Here is an 18,294-nt window from a genome sequence, read left to right as displayed (position 1 = left end):
GGGGGACGAGGTGGGTACAGGGGCCGAAGAGGAAGTGGACCGGGGTACGGGGGAATGGGAGGAAATGGATGGCAGGGCCCTAGAGGTGCACAAGGGAGTTGCTGGAACTGCGGAAGATGGGGCATTACTCTAGGGAGTGCAGAGCCAGACCCAACAACGGGTTCCAAGAGGTAGAACAATATGGCCATCCCCACCCGGGGAGCCCATATGGTCTTCCAATGGGACAACAACACCCGAGAAACCCAGGCCAAGGTAATAATGAGCAACAACAGGGGCACCAGTATAGAACACAGAACCACCCACAAAACAATGGCAACTTGCAGTACACGCCAGGCAACCCTTTTGCGACAACAGCAAACGGGGCCCCCGCACCAGCACCTTACAACGGAGTGTCAGTAGTTTCAGGAAGTGTCTTTAATGAAGGGGGCGATGAGACACCCTGCATAGGACAGCCCACAGAGAACACTTGCGTGTCCAGTTCTATCTACCACCTACGATGCAGCAGAGGAACCATTGGTAGGGGCGCAGATAGGAGACAAGCAGTTCATATTCATGGTGAATTCGGGAGCAGAGAAATCATGTATCAGGGAGGGCCGGTTCCCGTTATCTAACCGGAAGTTAGAGACGCAGGGGTTCTCTGGGGCTGTAATTGAAGTTCCTTACACAGAAGCATTGGACGTAACGGTGGGGGGGGGGAAGACTGTAAAGACACCCTTACTGTATTATGAACACTCACCAATAAATTTACTAGGAAGGGATCTCCTGAGTAAACTCAACATGACCATATCATTCACTGAGAGAGGTATAGTGTGTTCAACACCTGGAATATGGCCATTGCGGGCAATGTTGGTAGTACATGCCCACACGACCACACAAGAAGTACGAGGTTTGCCGGAAACGAGGAAATGTTTATTGAAGGGCTAAAGACATTGGCCCTCATAGTCCCAGAGCTGAGGAAGATGGATTGGAGGATTCCAGCAGAATTCCTCTTCCGCCCCATAGTGTGCCCTGACACAGCACCAGGGTAGTGGTATCATTAGACTTGCACGCTGTACAGGTGTCAGCAAAAAGGATTGCGGTGATTGGAATAGATATGGAAGGATGCGAGTGGCGTGCAGTATTGTGCACGAATGCCAACATCGCCCTAAGAGACTTAACAGATGAGGATCTCTTTTCAGATGCAGAGGGGAATGGTTAAATTATAATGGAAATAGCGATGCCCTGTGACATTTTGATTCAAGCTAGGGAAATCCCCGTTCAACTGATGGCAGTGGTAGGAGCACCACCGTCATTCTTTGATGATGACATGAGACTTGTACCAAATAATTTGTGGACAACAGGCCCCCATGATGTAGGCCTATTGCATGGAGTACAACCTGTAATAATAAGACTAAAGCAAGGAGCAATTCTACCCCGAGTGAAACAGTATCCATTGTCCCGTGAAGCTGAGCAAGGGATAAAAGAGACAATAGATGCACTACTAGCACAAGGGATAATAGTGCCTTCAAACTCCCCATGTAACACATGTATTTATCCAATCAAAAAAGCGAAAGGAGGGTCTTGGAGGATGATACAGGATTTATGCCCCCTAAATGATGTAATTCAGAAAGAGTTCCCTTTGGTCCCGAACCCTGCATCAATATTATGCAGCATCCCAAAAACGGCATCACACTTCACAGTAGTAGACTTGAAAAACGCATTTTTCTCAATCCCCCTGGCTGAAGAGAGTAGATACCCGACAGCATTCACACTGGGGGGAAAGAGATATGAACACTGCAGACTACCGCAGGGATACTGTGAGAGCCCAAGCATATTGAACCGCATATTGCATGAAGACTTGGGAAACCTATCAGTTGAGAGTACGATCATTCAGTACGTAGACTATTTACTAGTGTGTGCACAAGACGAGGAAAGATGTAGAAAGGATTCAACAACACTCCTGACTCTATTGGCCAATAAGGGGTACAAGGTAGACAAGGAAAAGCTACAGTACTGTCTGACAGAGGTCTTATACTTGGGACAGCTGGTATCAAAAGATGGAAAAAGAATAATCCCCGACAGGGTAGAAGCGATAAGATCAGTAGGAGAACCCACAACAGTGAAAGACATGCAGAAGCTCCTGGGAATGTGCAACTATTGCCGAGCATGGATATTAGACTATGCAGCATACACGAGACCCCTATTACAAGCACTCAAAGAAGCACAACAGGAAAATAAAAAAATAGAATGGTCAGAAGAAATGAGCGCGTCATTCAAATCATTAAAAGAGTTAATTTCAAGCGCTCCAGTGCTAGCAAATCCAGATTATGGACGCGAATTTTACCTATTCTCGCACTGCAAGGGAACACTCATGACAGCTGTTCTGACACAAAAGACGTCCCTAGGGCACAAGCCTTTGGCTTACTATAGTGGTACTTTAGATGCCGTGATGCAAGGCCATTTCGCGTGCAAGCAATCACTCGCTGCAGCCGCGTTCGCGATTGAGTAAAGTGCCACAATAGTAATGGGATGCCCTGTGACATTATTTGTGGAACATTCACTATTTGCAATACGAGAGGTCAAAAAGCACACTGACGACACAGCGGGCGACAGCCTATGAGATCATATTGTCTAGCGCCAATATCCATGTGGTGAGATGCAAGACAGTGAACCCCGCAACATTCATTACAGAAGCATGCACACTAGAGGACATGCAGGACCACGATTGTGCAACTTACACAGGAGAACGAGGGGAGGACACAGTGGTGTGTGAGAATGCCCTGAGCGAGGGGGAAGTGTACTTTGTGGATGGGTCTGCATCGATTGATGTGGACACGGGAGAAAAACATGTTGGCATGGCAGTGGTGAGGTTAGAAGACGGTGAATATGAAACACTAGCACAGTACCGCCTCCCATCACATTACTCCGCACAAGCAGCAGAACTGATTGCGCTCATAGAAGCACTACATGCAGCAAAGGGTTGCGCAGTGACAATATATACAGACTCGGCTTACATGACGACAGTACATGGAGGTCTAGCGAGATGGGGGCGGAGGGGATTTCGACGGGCAGACGGAACACCAGTACAGCATGCAGAATTGTTGAAAGAGTTAATTGAGGCCCTACAAAACCCAACTGAGGGAGCAATAGTGAAGTGCCAAGCACATACATCCAACACAGACGTTGTGTCTTTGGGAAACGCGGCAGCGGACGCCGCCGCCAAGGAGGCTTCCTATTTTCAGAAATATGAAGCAGGTGAGTACATACTGCAGCACAAGACAAACGAAGAGCCCCCAGACAGGTACAACATGATGCCTATATCACAAATACTAGAATTACAGGAAGGAGCTAGTGCAGACGAAAAATTGATGTGGACAAAACGAGGGTGCAGCAAGTCGGCGACAGACTTACTGTGGCGGCAAAATAACTCAGGGAAAGTGGTAATGCCAATCAAGTTACTAGAAATTGCGTTTCAACAACTACACTTCCCTGCACACAATACCAAACAGCACATCGCAGCAGAAATACAGGAAGAATGGTTCGTGCCCTGTCTCCAGGAGCACGTATCTCGATTAGCGATGGAATGCACAACATGTCAGATATACAATTCAGGAATGACATTATGCACGCTCCGGGGAACAATTCCAAAACCCATTGGCCCATTCAGAGAGCTACATATTGATTACGCGGACATGGGGGAGAGGTGTGCACGACCTGATGCCAAGAGCGCTGCAAAGTTCCTAGTGAGGGAAGTGTTCCCGCGCTGGGGAATTTGTGACGTTATTCGCTCAGATAATGGCACTCACTTCGTAAATGAGCTTTTCAAGGAAGTTACTACATTATTGGGAATAAAACAAATTGTGTTCGATTTATCATCCTCAAAGTAATGGCGTAGTGGAAAAGATGAACGGACTGTTAAAAGGCAGGTTATCAAAACTTTGCTTTTCATTGAAAAAGAATTGGATTTACTGTCTGCCCCTTGCGCTATTTGAGCTGAGAAATCAGCCAAGCAAAGACCACCATTTGTCCCAGCACGAGATCGTGACTGGGAGACGAATGAGCACAGCACACTCTCCACTGCGCGAACACTCAGATGCACACAGGAGCACCGCGATATTGGGAGAAGAGTTTACAGACTATTTGAAGAAATTGACAAGGGCAGCACGCGCAATATCAAAGCAGCTCTCTCCACCCTTCACAAGAGAGGAGGGAAACATAACAGGGTCTGTCACAGAGCCTGAGCAACAGCTACAGCTGATGCCGGGCGAATTCATTTATGTCAGGAGTTTTGTGCGTCGATGGAATGCACCACGGTTCCATGGCCCATACGAGGTAGTGTTCTGCACGCCCACGGCAGTAAAAGTAAAGGGCCTAAAACACTGGGTACACTTAACAGATATACGAAAAGCATATAGTAATGTGCAGGAGGAGGTAGATGAGGAGGCACAGACAACAGCAAACGGTGTAGCTGAGCAGAATGTCTGAATATGAACATGTGTATGTGTGACAGTAACGGACCTGAATGGGAAAATGACTGATAAGTATACTGGCATTATTTTTAAGATGTTACTGATTAAAAAAAAACGTTTTTTTCTTTTTATCTTGTGGACTTATATGTAATTAATGAAGTGATCAAATTATGACGTGTTTACACCCTTGTCTGTGAATACCCTTCCCCGCAACCCTACCCGCTTCCATTCCTCGTCAATATATAACTGGCACTGGTAGTGCCCACAAAATGTTTACATTAATGCACTTAATGCACTTTTATATCTCGAACAGGAACTACCATGGCATCTAACGGGCGGCCTGCAACGGATCCATTTACTAGAGTTAGAGAGTGGTTAACTGAGAAATGCAGATATTCGTATGAATGTGGACTATCAGTGTGTATTACATTGTTTTTTTACACTAATGTTTGGCCTGGTTACATACTGGTTAATAGCGTTTATCTCTATCGAGATAAACGAGAGGGGAGGGACTAACAGCACTACTGTAAGTAATGCAACCACGAGTGTAAATACTAAGGAAGGTGACTTCTTGGTATGGGACGGGACGAAACTTGTATGGGGTTATTATACAACGCCATCCAATGCTGTCATGATAAAAAACGAAGAGCTACAGGGTGAAATGCAAAATAACAGTGTCCCCGCCAAAGATATCTAATTACAATGCTCACAGTCTAAACGACCGAAACCCCTCGGCCATATCCTGGTTGTATAACACTCCTACCAGCCAACCTACCCCCATAGCTACAGACGCATTGTCAAATAATAGAATGGAAGAAAATGGAAGAATGAAAGCAACACATGAAATGCTATATGATGATTGGGTGAAGGGGGGCGGGAAGGAGAAAGGGGGGTCTACTATGTCTATCACCCCTGAAGCCGGGAAGTACATTAGGAAGAGAAGTAACAGGAGAAAAAGGGGAGCGGAAAGGAGGAAGTATGATGAGTACTATGGGTTAGGATTAGATAGAATGGAAGACCCACGACACCCCCACCAAACGAATAAATGGTATACGGATATGAGTGCAACAGCTAAACAAACAACAAACGAGAGCTGCTATGTCTGCTCCCTCATTCCCCATGCTTCAGGTACACCCAAAGTATTGCTACCCAAAGAGTTGCCAATTATAGATGCCCAGTGTCTCCTTCATCTTACGTTGTGCAGGATTAAGAACACCTTCCAGGCACATGAAGTTACTTTTAGAATGCTGCAGAACGAGAAAACTTGCTACCCGAAGACGGCAGGGGTGGTATGCCTGGAGGAACCATTTTTTGTAATACAAGGGACACTTTTTTCGGACAACAAGTGGAAGGATGAAGAAGTAATGTGTAAAGCTGAAGCACTGAGAGGTGTGGCACCAGAGAAATTGCAATGGATAGAAGAAACATGCACACCAGTATGGAAGGAAAACATCTCAAAACTAACTTGGGTAACCGCCATTGAAAAACCCTTCAAACTGCAGAACGAAATAGACTATGAACTATGTTTTAAAGGAGAAGGGAAAACCTCCATGGGGACAAACAAGAACTGTAACAAGACCCTCACCATCCCAGATCTGAGAAAAGGGGACAGCGGCCCTGATGGACACGTACTGGGTATGCGGCAACCAGGCATCCCTGCACCTTCCCCCGTCATGGAGTGGCAGCTGCTCAATGGCCACTCTGCACTCAGCCCTAATGGTAATACCAGAAAGCCACATCGATGGGAGCAAAAAGACACAGGAACGCATACAACAGAGTGCAGCCCAGCCGACTGCGGAGTCACAGATGTATGTCCTGTCTTCCGGGAGCAAGGAAGAGGTGCTGACCCGTAACAAACTAGCATCAAACTACATATCAAAGGCATCATCAGAACTGTTGGCTCAGATCCCAGACAGATACCGATTATTCAGCTCAGCAGAAACATTCTTTGCCTCACTCATCTCAAGTGTCCAAGCAAGGGCAAACGCAAAATGGCTCCAGATAACACGCTGGGAATTGATTCAGCTGGCAAATGACACTGAAGAAGGGTTCAACGTAATAAAAGTGGAACTAAGGGCTTTACGGCTGATGACAATGCAAAACAGCTATGTCTTGGACCTGTTGACGGCGATGGATGGAGGAGTTTGCCGAAAAATTGGAAGTGCCTGCTGCACTTTCGTACCTTCCGAAGACGCAGAAAACGGCTCCCTGTCCCATGTGATCGAAGCAGTACACAACCTAGGAGAAAAAATGAAAATGGAAGGTGGAGCCGAAGACAGTACGTGGTTCGACAACATCTTCTCCTGGGTCCCCTCATGGCTTGGAACAACTGTGAAATTTTTGATGCCAGCTGTGGTGTTCCTCCTTTTAATTTTTTGCATGTGGCAGGTGGGTCTTCGATATTGTGCTAACGCAGTACCTAATGGTGCAATGATGATGGTGACAATGGGCAACACCCGTGGGAAAATGCAAACTATGCAGGAAGTGCAGGTATAAACCGGAACTGATGATACACCCAGGTATCAGCTAGTGCCCAGGTATCATGACAAGGATATCATAGACAAATTATGGCACACCACCATCAGAGAGCCCCGTATACTCGAATGGCACCAGGAGGTGTGGGTAGACTTGGAAGGAGAGGGCGGATGTATATATCTAACCTGTACCCCAGATGAATATGCTAGGAGGGGTGAGAGCTTAAGGGGGTTGTGCAGAGCCTGGATGCCGATAAAAGGCACACCAGCATGGGATGAGGCAGTTACGGACGAAGAAGAGTGTAGGAGATTAAATGAGTTAAAGAATTTGTTACTTAAGTAACGAAAGGGGGGAAATGTAGGGGAGGAGTGGTCCAAAAGACCCCCCCCTTGCCTACATCCCCTCCCCAGGTGGGGGCCATGGCTCATTGGGCGTTCCCTCAGACCACCCGGGCCCAGGTGGTGGAGGGTTCACCTGCTGAAGACATTGCCCTCACGTATTGAATTTAGCTAGGCCCAGAAACCATTTTGTCTATCAAAGATGGTGTGAGCTCAGCGCACTGTAGCGCGGCCCCCACCCTCAGAGAGTTTTGATTATCCCTGTCGCCGCAGCACCCTGGCAGATCCGCTGTGAGCCCGTTCCCACGAACAAGACGGACATGAGCTAGCATAAGATACTAACATTTTCCCGTCCACAGTGTATCACTGCTCCCAGAGTGACCCGGTCAGCGAGGCCTGGGTGATGGGGAGATCTGTAGAATGGTCATCCGATGAAAGCAGAAAAATACCCAAATACGAATGTCAAAAACTACTTTTAATACGTGTATTCTTTCCATAAAACTACTTCTACTAAAGAAACCTGTAAAATTGTGTAATTATTGTATGAAACGCATGTTTACATGACACCAGCAATGGAGGACCCACACCCCTGCAGGGGTGTGCAAATGATAAAAAGCATTTCCGGGAAATTGCTCTTTATATGTATCATTGAAAACCGTACACCCCGCGGTCCTGCGCCATAACTGAACTAATGCTGCTAGAGTACACAAGACGAATGTAACCATACAGAGGGCTCATGTGAAGGATCTGCGAGAATGCACTTGTCATGCGTGTATGTCTAAGCCCCTTGTGTGCCACCACCGTCACGTACGGTGGCGGGTCATTTTCTATGTACTCCACCAACCTCACTACTACCTCACTTACTGCAAATGTATATGCATATAACTAAATACTGTAATTGTTAAAACAGTGTACGAATAAGGTGCTCAGACTGGATATAATCGAGACACATCCAGCAAAGTTGAAATGTATTCAAACAAATATTATAAAGTGTTTAAATGATTGTGATGTTTTCACCTCTAAAAGCCGGCAACACACGAGGAAGATACCTTTGTGAATATGTGCAAGGACATTCCCCCTCCCACCCTGCGAAGACTGCCAAACATGAGAGCAGAGGCCCGCGCCGCGCTGCTCCACCTCCCCCAACCAGACTGGAGCCGCTTCAAAGATTTGTAGCCCCCTCTGCAGCACCCCAGGCCACGGCCCGCCACCTGCATTAATTACAGCACAGCAGTAAACCTCTGCCTGAACACACACTTCCAAAGGCGCCCCCTCGTAAACCCGACAACCCACCGGATCATCTTAGACTTATGGCCCTGTGCAATCAGGACACCCAATACTGTGGCAACACACAGCGGCACATTCATAACCACATCTAACAAGACAGGAAGGCATGTACCGCCCGTCCCATGCCCTGAAGCTTAGCCCCTCGACCTATGGTACCGGTCAAACAGGACACTGGTAACCATGCACGGATAATTCACCATCAAACCCCTCACAAGGTGCATTCCTCCTGTGCTGCATTAACCTGTAGGATAACCTATTGCTAGATTTACTAAAGGAGATAACATTGCAATGACTGAATGACTGCGGTGTGCATGGCATAGGGCAAATAAGTCAGGAAAAGACATTAATCTCTGACACTGGCCACAATGGCACAACAACACCGCCCGGATGAACTCAGCTGACCTGCCAGGCCCAGCCCAACCCACGAGGCTGACAAGTGACGTCCTCCAGCCAAGGCCAACCACATCGCAGCAGCACCTATAGCTAGTCATCGCCACCCAATCCCATTGAACTTGTGCCCCTTATAGTATGTAGGTACTGATGACGTTTTTTGTAAATAAATACGCCTGTCTTTGCTACTGTCAGGCAGAGCGCCCTCGGAGTTTGCAGAGTTCTTTGCATGCCCTATTCTGATTGATAAACTCTCATTTAAGCTCACCCGCACTCTGACTTGGCTTTATTCCCGACTTGGGAGAGTCGGTCATTGTCTCTCATTGCGGGGAGGATCGTGCTGGCTGGGGACGCTTGCCTTCAGTTACTGAGCAGGGACCCACGACAGCTTGGAAAAATCATCCATGTTGTTCTTTGTCGCAGTACCTGGGAGCCGTGACTGGGACCCTCAAGACTGCTTGGGAAAGGTATCCAGGCTATTCTACCTCATCATAGGACCTGCTAGCCAGGCCTACCAAGAAGGTTGAAGAAACTGTGGGGAAAGGGAAACAATCCTTTGAGTCGTGTGGAACTTTTGTTTTTCTTTCTACACCTTTTGGAACGTTTGTTTTTAACTGCAAAGCTGGGCTACAGGCGGCTAGCCAAGAGACATTTCTATTAGCACATTTGACTGAGTTTAGGTTGTGGGGGATAGGTTAGTGTTGGGGAGATCATTTTTATGCTTCATCCCCTCTCCTAGTGAGACGCCCCAGCACTTTTTGCTGGGCTTCTGGAGCTTTTTCTTTAATCCTGAATGAGTGTCATTCTTATTGGCTCTTTCTTTAGGAACTCTGTTCTTTGCATCTTACCTGTCCTAGGGAGTCTTTTTTCCTCCACACCTCTTTAAAGGCATCTCTAATTTACTATTGCAGCACACAGCTCCTTATGGGCAGTGTTGCTGGGGACCTTTTGGGTCCTCAGAGATGCTTTTCATTATCCTAGAGTAACTTTGTATCTCTCCTAAAGCTTTATATTCTGAGAGATTGGCACACACCACATTATCTGGAGTGCCAGAGGGATACCTGGTATCCCCCTTCTCTTTGCTCCTTTGACATTTTAGTCACACAGACAACCTCTAGTTATGGCTGGGGGCAGTGGACGTGTTCTACCAACTATTGTGTGATTTTTCTACTGCAAGCCATGTCCATATCCCCCAGTAGTGCACAATAGGGGCACCCAAATATTAACTTAGGGGCTTTCGCCATGTCTAGCGTGGTTGTTCTTTGTTAGCCCTTGTACCATTCTGAGAGGGGGCGGTCTGCGTCCCTATCTATGCTCCAGCATGTGTCTGGCTGGGCAGTAAGTGGGGGGGCGTTTTCCACCCCTCCTGTTCTTTGTCAGAGTGTCTGAATAGCTCTCACTGTGGGTCTGGCTGTCCTGATTGGACAGCCATACACCCCTTTCTGTAAATTGCTGAGCGAGATTACAGAGGAGTGAGTGCTGGAACTGTATAAAAGGTGATGCTCCCGAGTGAAAAGCAAGTCGACCACTAGAAACGGAAGTAACCGAAGATGACCAGACGCCTGCAGATCCTTTGCAACACCGTGAAGCGACCACTGCTGTCCTGAACCCGTTTTCTATGCGACAGGTACTCTGAAGAGGACACCGACTTCCCTTTGACTGGTGGGAACAACTAGTCCCAAGACGAACTTTGATTTTAACCATCTCCCTAGGTCCTGCGAGTTTGCAGAGCTGTGGAACCCCAATACCAGGAGACCTGCTGCTCAATTTGAGTGCATCGTCGTGGAAAAGTCGAATCCATCGGAGTCTTTGCTGAACCCTCAAGGACACTCCAGCAACACAATCCAACTGGTCCAGACCCCCTCAGAGTGTGGGACTGCAGGAACGCAAGAAAATTGACCGGGTGATCCGGGTCTACTGTTGGTGCTGCAGAAAAGGCACCAAAACCGCAAAGTGACCCGAGAAGTTGATGAAAGCTGTGCCCGAGTTCCTCCCTCGAGACTGCTGTTGAGAGATTCTGTCCATTGTCCTGCCTTTCATCATCAGCCCAATGAATCCAGAGGTCTGGTCCTGAGCTGTAACATCACAAGCATCCAGCCACAAACACTTTCTTCTGCCCAAAGACACTGTGGGGAAAAGGTATTGCTTACCATATTCCAGAAAGTCGCTCCAGAGCATTGGAGTGCACATAGGTGTCCAGGGCAACCCCCTCTTACCTCGGACTCAAGCTGCTGCTAGTTTCCCTTTAGCGAGTCTTTTCACAGGGTCTGCAATGCTGGTTAAACCTTCCATCTTCCTTCCTTGAGACTGGAAAGTAGCCGCAGGCACTTTTGATTTCTGCTGCTTTGCAAGACTTTAAGCTACTTTGAACTGCCTTTTAGCTAGGGTTGTGTTTTAGAATTTAAGACTTGCTGTGCCTCAAATGCCTCTAGAACCTGAAGCTGTGCTAGGATAACACTAACCAACCGTTTTCCTTCCCAAAAATCTTTATCTTGGATGTGAATGCTGACTAAATGCAATTACTGTATTACTTTGTGGGTGTGCGTCATTACCGATAATACGGTAGACCTGTCAAACTCCTGTAACATTGTACGTGTTCAGCAACTACCAACTAAGAAGCGGCCTTTTCAAAGTATACCTGTGTGTGGTTTATTGTGCTAAGTATTTAACAGTGACTATTGTGTAAATATAATAATTCTATGTTTTAATATACATGCATGTGTATTTCTTTGATGTGCATTACTAACTGGGTTCATTGTACTTCCCTACAGCTCCCATCTTCCCCTTATGATAAGCCTGACTTCTCTGCCACTCTACCGAGGTCTCCGAGTAGTACAGACTAATGCCAAGAGTTGGGGGATCTACAAACCACTGTGATAGCTCACTTAATTGGGAGTTTAGGAAAACTCCCCTAACAGTTAGGATTTGACACAGGACTGCAAACTTTAGTTTGGGAAACTCCAACCGTTTTCATTAGCTAGTTTTGTTGAGGCAGGGAAATCCCTCATAGTGATGAAGTCAGTTAGGTTTTCCTCCAACTCCCCGGCCCCCATTTTCGTTGTCAATAAGAGCATTTGCCATTGTGTGGCCCTTACTCCTACACCCCCACAATATCCAATACACTTTCCTGCTTTCTTTGAGGTTGCTAATGGGCCAACTACACTCAACTTCCCACAATTCACTTTCTTCATGCCAGCATTTCTCCTACAGGCACTCCCAAACTTTATTTCCATGCTGCTCTTCTCCATCAGAAGCCTCCTGTCTAACACTAGCTCCTCAACCTCCAGGACCCCAGTTTGGCCCACCTCACATTTGAATGACCGGTTTGGTCTCAAATGCACTGCAATTTAGCTAGGGTGTGACTTCACGGTATTGGATTCAGCTTGCCTACGTATTGGACATCTCCCGGTTAAAGGTCTTCCTGCAATTCTAATCTTTACACTTTCCATCTTTCAGCATCCACAGAGTGTGTGAGCCTTTATCACATAGACAGTTTACCATTAACTGCTCCTCCTTTCTGCATAATTCTGCAGTTGCAATTGGTAGCAAACAGGTTGAGTGCTCTCTCAGGTCCATGGGAGCCAATTACTCTATTGGTCAACAATTCTTAACACGTTCACCAGCCAGGATCTCCAGGAATAAGGGAGGAGGTGGCTCCATTCATTTCATTTGCTCATTTAGCATCACTGTTAGGCTCATTCTACCTACATCTGCACTCATAATGGCCATTCTCAGAACAGAGCAAAGATCAATCTCCCTCTAACACTACACTGGAGGGCGTTGGGGGAGGGGGGAAATCAGCAGTCTGTAAATAGGACAGCTTTAACTCCTGTACATTTAATAGGGATATTACTAATGCAGTCAGCAAAAAAGCAATGGTCTATCACACAAACTATGAGTGGAGGACTGTGAATGGTAAAGAGGCACAGGGGTGTGGGTCTGAAGCCAGCAGCCATCACTTTCAGTGGGCAAGGCCCAAAAGTAGGTCTTGGTCATTTTAGGTTTTGAGCAGCAGGGAGAGAAAAGTAGGTTAGAATAGGATTTCTGGTCAGAGGACTTAATTTATGTTTAGCCAGGTTGACACCTGGAAGCGCACCCTTTTTTAACTTCATTTGTAAAGAGAGGTGGTCTCTAGTCTAAAGATGGAATAAAACCATGATAATGATGGCTCCTTTTCAGTCTCCTGATTCTGACTTACCACAGGCTTTACAGTAAACCCTTTATGCTTCCAAACTATCCCAAAACCTATACCTGATGGCCAACTACTCATAATTCCAGTGGAACTTGATTTAGTTTTATTTATGTATTAATTTATTTATAAAGCGCACAAACAACCCGTATGTATCGAAGCGCTGTTACAGAACCAGTTACTTGCATTAGCACAGAGGAAAGGACATCAGGTTCACATTTACAGTAGTAAAGGGCTAGTTATGCCAGTAACCATGTTTTGAGGTCTCTCCGGAAACCCAGTAACACAGCTCAGCTCTGAGGGTAGGCGGCAGGGAGTTCCACTGTTTGGCAGCGATGAACAGGAAGCTCTGGCCACCAACTCCGATTTTTGGCTGCATGAGACAGTGAGCAGTTGGCGTAAAAGATAAAGATCTGGTGATTTTCTGAGAAAGGTAGGGGGGGGAACCGTATTAGACAGACCTGTGTGATGGACATAGTTTTGAGGATAGTCCGTTACCAGATTGGAAGCCAGTGGCTCTGCTGATATGTGCGTACATTTGGGAATGTTCAGATCTGCTTTGAGAGCATTTTTTAGAATGACTGCATTTTCTGGAGGTTACTGCTCATGCTATGGTGAGGCAGCTATCGGTTGTTCGGAAGGGTCTCGAGGCATTTAGTAGTTTGGAGGCGTAGAAGCGGAGGACAGACATGATGACATTCACCTGACTGGTCAATGAGAGGGTGGCATCAAGTTATACCCCTAGCATTTTTACGTGGGCAGATACAGGGACCTGGATGTCGTCAATTATGAAAGCGGAGTATTGAACATTGAGTTTTGTAAGTACCGCATAGGGTCCTACTAGAAAGATCTCTGTCTTATCTCCATTCAGGAAGCGACAGTGCTTAGCCATCCTGACCTGAATGGTAGAGTATGCAACATTGAGGGTACAGGAGTCTTCATCGTAGTTGCCTGAGAGCAGGAGGAGAATTTGAGGGTCATCTGCATAGTTTGTGTATGCTATGCCAGAAAGTCAGAGAGGTCTGGTGAAAATATTGTAGAGTGTGGAGGGGTATACATGACCCTTGTGGTACTCCACATGTAATAGGAGTGGGCCAGGCGCTAGTATTCTCAGCAAGTACTTACATGGTTCTCCCCTCCTCCAGACAGAATGCAATCCATGCAGTGGCTTCAGGGGCAAAGTTTGGTGCCGTTTTGAGAAGGTGGCATAAGATGGTGGTCGACCAGATTAAAAGGAGGAGGAGGGCCGGCTTCCCCTCATCCCTGATCTCAGCCATCTGGTTCTTTAAATCCAGCAATGCTGACTCCGGGCCACGTCCTGGCCGGAAGCCGAACTGGCTCATACCTAGGATGAGATTAATTACTAAATAGGGCTGTACTTGTAATTATGCAGCTCTATCTAGAACTAACAAGAATGGTACGGTTATAATGGGCCTGTAGTTATTTGGGGCTTCGGATGTAGCATGCATTTTTTTTTAGGAGTGGAAATACCCAAGATTCCTTGAGGCTGGAGGGCACTATCGCTTCAGAGAAGGAGGCATTTATAAAAGGCAGTGATAAACGATGTTAAGACTTTGGAACAGTCTGATGATAGTGGCAGGACACATCCCCCATGCACCTGGATGGTTTTAGGCTTACTATGATATACGACATTTATAACGCGCCTATACACAAGTGTTTTAAGTATGGCGAGGACTTCCGGTTCCGAGATCTCTTTGAAGCAGAACAGTGGTCCATCATGGGTCAGCTGTGGGGGCTCTGGGCGATACAATTATAGTACCGTCGGGCGAGGAGTGTAGGCTGGCTTCATTGGTGAGGATTTTTTTTGTTGAGGACGTCAATTTTCATAAGCATAGCAGTTTGATCGGTACACTGGTCTTCATCCTTGATCGGGGTGGGTGGCAGCGGGAGTTTCCATTTCCGAGGATAGTAAAATATCTCTGGTATCAGATTTGGCATTAGCAAGTCTGGCAATATAGGCAGAGTATTTGGCAGAGATGAAAGCTCGTTTGTATCGCTTAGAGGCCTCAATGAACTGAAGCCGCAGGGAGATTTTTTTTTTAAAAGTAGATTCCGCCAGGTGTTTTTTACTTCCAAGTTCAAGGACGTCTGGGGTGAACCAAGAGTTGGAAGACCTGGCAAGTTTGGCTTTGCAGAGAGCTAGAGGGGCAATGGCGTTTACTGCTGCTGTTAGGGTCGAGGCATAGAGGTCCACCAGAGTAGTAGGGTCTATGGAAAAATGGTTGCTTTAAGTTAGACAAATCTAGAAAGGGCAAGATCCTTTCTTTAGAGAGCTTCTGGGAGATGTGTGCCCAATGCGGGTGGTAAGGGTACTGAGCTAGGCTTCCGTTTCTTCTGTTGTGGGATGACGAAGTTGATAATATTATGGTCAGACCAAGGGCAAGGGGCGTGAACGCTGATGAGATTAAACAATTGAGGTCGGCTATCCAGTCCAACGTGCGAACTTTGGCATGCGCAAGGTCATTAATGTAGTGTCTCGGGCCTAGCACTTTGAGGGAGTTGGCGACAGACAAGGCCTGTGGGTCCTCGGGGTAACTGAGACCTAGGTTCTGATCACTCAGGAGGATGATCTTGGAACAAGCCTGATATCGTCACCAAAGATATGGAGAAGATTCTCTTCAAAGTTCAGGGTTGGATCAGGAGGGCGGTATATGAGGTGGATAGTGATGGTACTAGTGGGTGAGGTGGAGAGTTTGATGGAGAGGAGGACTCCATTCCCTTCTAGGGAGGATTTGGCTGGCTTAAAGAGGATAGAGTATTTAGCTACAATAGCAACCCGTCCTCTAGCGTTGATGTGGTCTTTACAGAAGATGTTGCCTGGCCCATATGTTTCATGCAGCCAGGTTTAAGATACTGCCAAGGCGTCAAGGTTCCAAGAGGTGAGGTCGTCGTTGATGTCTAGCGCATGCGCTGATATTGAGCGAGTGTTAATTAGAGCACAGTTCAGATGAGTTTTTTTACAACAAGAATAGAATGGTATATATTGGGCTCTGTGAGGTTGGGTGTGAAAGTAGGTGGCTGAGATTGTGGGGTAGAGTGGCTGCCTGTCAGTGATACTGTGCTGCCCAGTCTCCTGTGATGGACCTGAACATCTGGTATAGTGAAGTTGTTCTTGTGATAAGGCAGTTAGTTCGTAGTCCTGGCTGGGGGGGTGGGGGGAGGGGGTGTGAGTGTGGGGGCAATATGGTGGCAGCAGGGTAGCTTTGCCGCAAAGCAATGACCCGAGCAGTCAGTGCAGTCTAGCATTGGTGCAGTGTTCAGGGCATCATAAGGTAAACTAGGAGCAGTTAATTCACAGCAGTTATTGGTTGAAGCCAGGGAGTGTCACGCTGATATCATATTAAGGGCATCATGTGGTGCGCTGGGTACAGTTAGCATGTTAGGAGCAACATGAGATGCAATTGGGACACATCCTACAATCACTGGTTGGCAGAGGATCCGACAATACAGGGTTCCGTACATCATACATGTGCCGGGTACAGTTAGCACATAATGGTTCCCTTGTAGAACAGAGTAATCTGGCAAAGATGGAGTAATAGGTGCATCATCGGTGTAACCAAGTATATTAGTCACATGGCTTAATAGTCACAGCACCAGTGTCTATCTGTGAAGCAGAGTGCCCAACACTGTAGAGCGAGGCGAGTTTGTCAAAGAGTTGGAACTCCTGGGTGCAAGGCAAATCTCCTGAGCTCCAGTACTATTGGCAGCGTGAGGAGGACTCTGAAATGCTTACAGTGCGCACAAGACTGGGCCTTTGTTGCAGAGCAAGGCACATAGCGGGTGGAGTTGGGCTGTCATGTGAGGTGAATGATTAAATGTGGCAGGTTTGGGGCGTGCAACCCTGGCGTGTGGCTCTGCAGGGCTGGTGGTAGGAGAACGGAGGATATTCCAGAGTGCTTATGGGGGAGGAAGAGACGGCCATTGATCACTGCCCGGTGAGTGCAAAATTTGAGCCCTGCCAACAGCCATTGGCAAGCTAAAAAAGAAACTTGCCAAGTAATAGTGGGCTATGCGTAGAAATGAGAGGGAGAGTGATTTGATGGCTGATTAGTAGCTCAACTTGAAATGTGTAACCCTGGCGAAGGTATAATACCTTTCACTGCTCGGTGTGTTCTGCCCATTTTAAAATCTCTAAACCACAAGGATTGGCAATGCCAACACTTTCAGTTTTTTTGTAGCCCTGGGAAAGGCACTTGCCAGGTACTGCCACATTGGTATTACTTGGCCATAGATGGTAGCGGGTGCAAAATTGTGTGTGTACTTGGACATTTCATACCAGTGCCCGGCAAATTCCCAATACTGATACACAAGCCAAACCTGTTGGCTTAGCCAATGCAGGCTTTTAACAGGACTTCAGTGAACAACACGCATAGTGCTTAACTGTCAGAAGGCTGCTTTGAAAAAACACTGGGAGGGACTTGGACGGCAAAGTTTGATGGTATGGCTAGATTAAAGCAAGCTCAAAGAGTTCCCATGAGGAGGTGTTTTGGGCATGGAGGGGTAGGAACTGGGTGCGACTGGCCATAGGGATTAGCACGGCCATGAGCAGTCAATGGGTCAGCAAATAACCAAACACTTACAAGCTTTCTGTTGTTCCTCATATGCCATTACTCCCCATCTGTAGTCTAATGTAATAGCATAAGCTTAAATAATGCTATGGGCCACTTCTCATTACAGTTGGCAGTAGTGATCACTTGGGATTCCTATGAAATCTGGAGTTAGTTTGCCTAGAATTCTGGGTATTGCATCCTTCCACCATGAGGGTTTGCTGGCCCTCGTCCCCAAATTATCAGCTACACATGACAAACGCATTCCTCTCCTATTAACAATGAGGAGCCCAATGTCAAACAATTCCCAAACATTATAAAATACTTGCCTATCTGAAGGATGATTCTGAAAGACCAGGCAAAGATGCGAAAAGTTCACTAACCTGATAAGCATTAAGGAAAGTATAGAAACAGATGGAAGGAAGACAATCTGGACCCAAGCGCACGCGTTTGGTGGCTTCCTTCATGTTCATTATTTTGTCCAACTTGTCAGAATCCTTTAGCTCCGGTAGAGGAATCCTAATGCACATGAAATATACAGTTAAACAGCCATTAAGTTTACATTAACTGAAAAAAGACAAATGATAATCTCCCGAAAA

At 46.8% G+C, this 18,294-nt stretch overlaps 1 protein-coding gene across 2 annotated transcripts in view; it reads right to left on the bottom strand.

The window, feature by feature from the left end:
* Positions 1-18,294, bottom strand: part of TAF5 (TATA-box binding protein associated factor 5) — a 304,035-nt gene that overhangs the window by 183,611 nt on the left and 102,130 nt on the right. For both annotated transcript variants that reach the window (XM_069611701.1, XM_069611702.1), the window contains exon 5: positions 18,079-18,214. In XM_069611701.1, the coding sequence (XP_069467802.1) occupies positions 18,079-18,214 (136 nt within the window). The remainder of the gene's footprint in view (positions 1-18,078; positions 18,215-18,294) is intronic.

The sequence above is a fragment of the Ambystoma mexicanum genome, chromosome 8, assembly GCF_040938575.1.
Source record: "Ambystoma mexicanum isolate Mex_15411 chromosome 8, UKY_AmexF1_1, whole genome shotgun sequence".
Classification (NCBI taxonomy): Eukaryota; Metazoa; Chordata; class Amphibia; order Caudata; family Ambystomatidae; genus Ambystoma; species Ambystoma mexicanum.
This window is presented reverse-complemented; position numbering and strand designations above follow the sequence as displayed.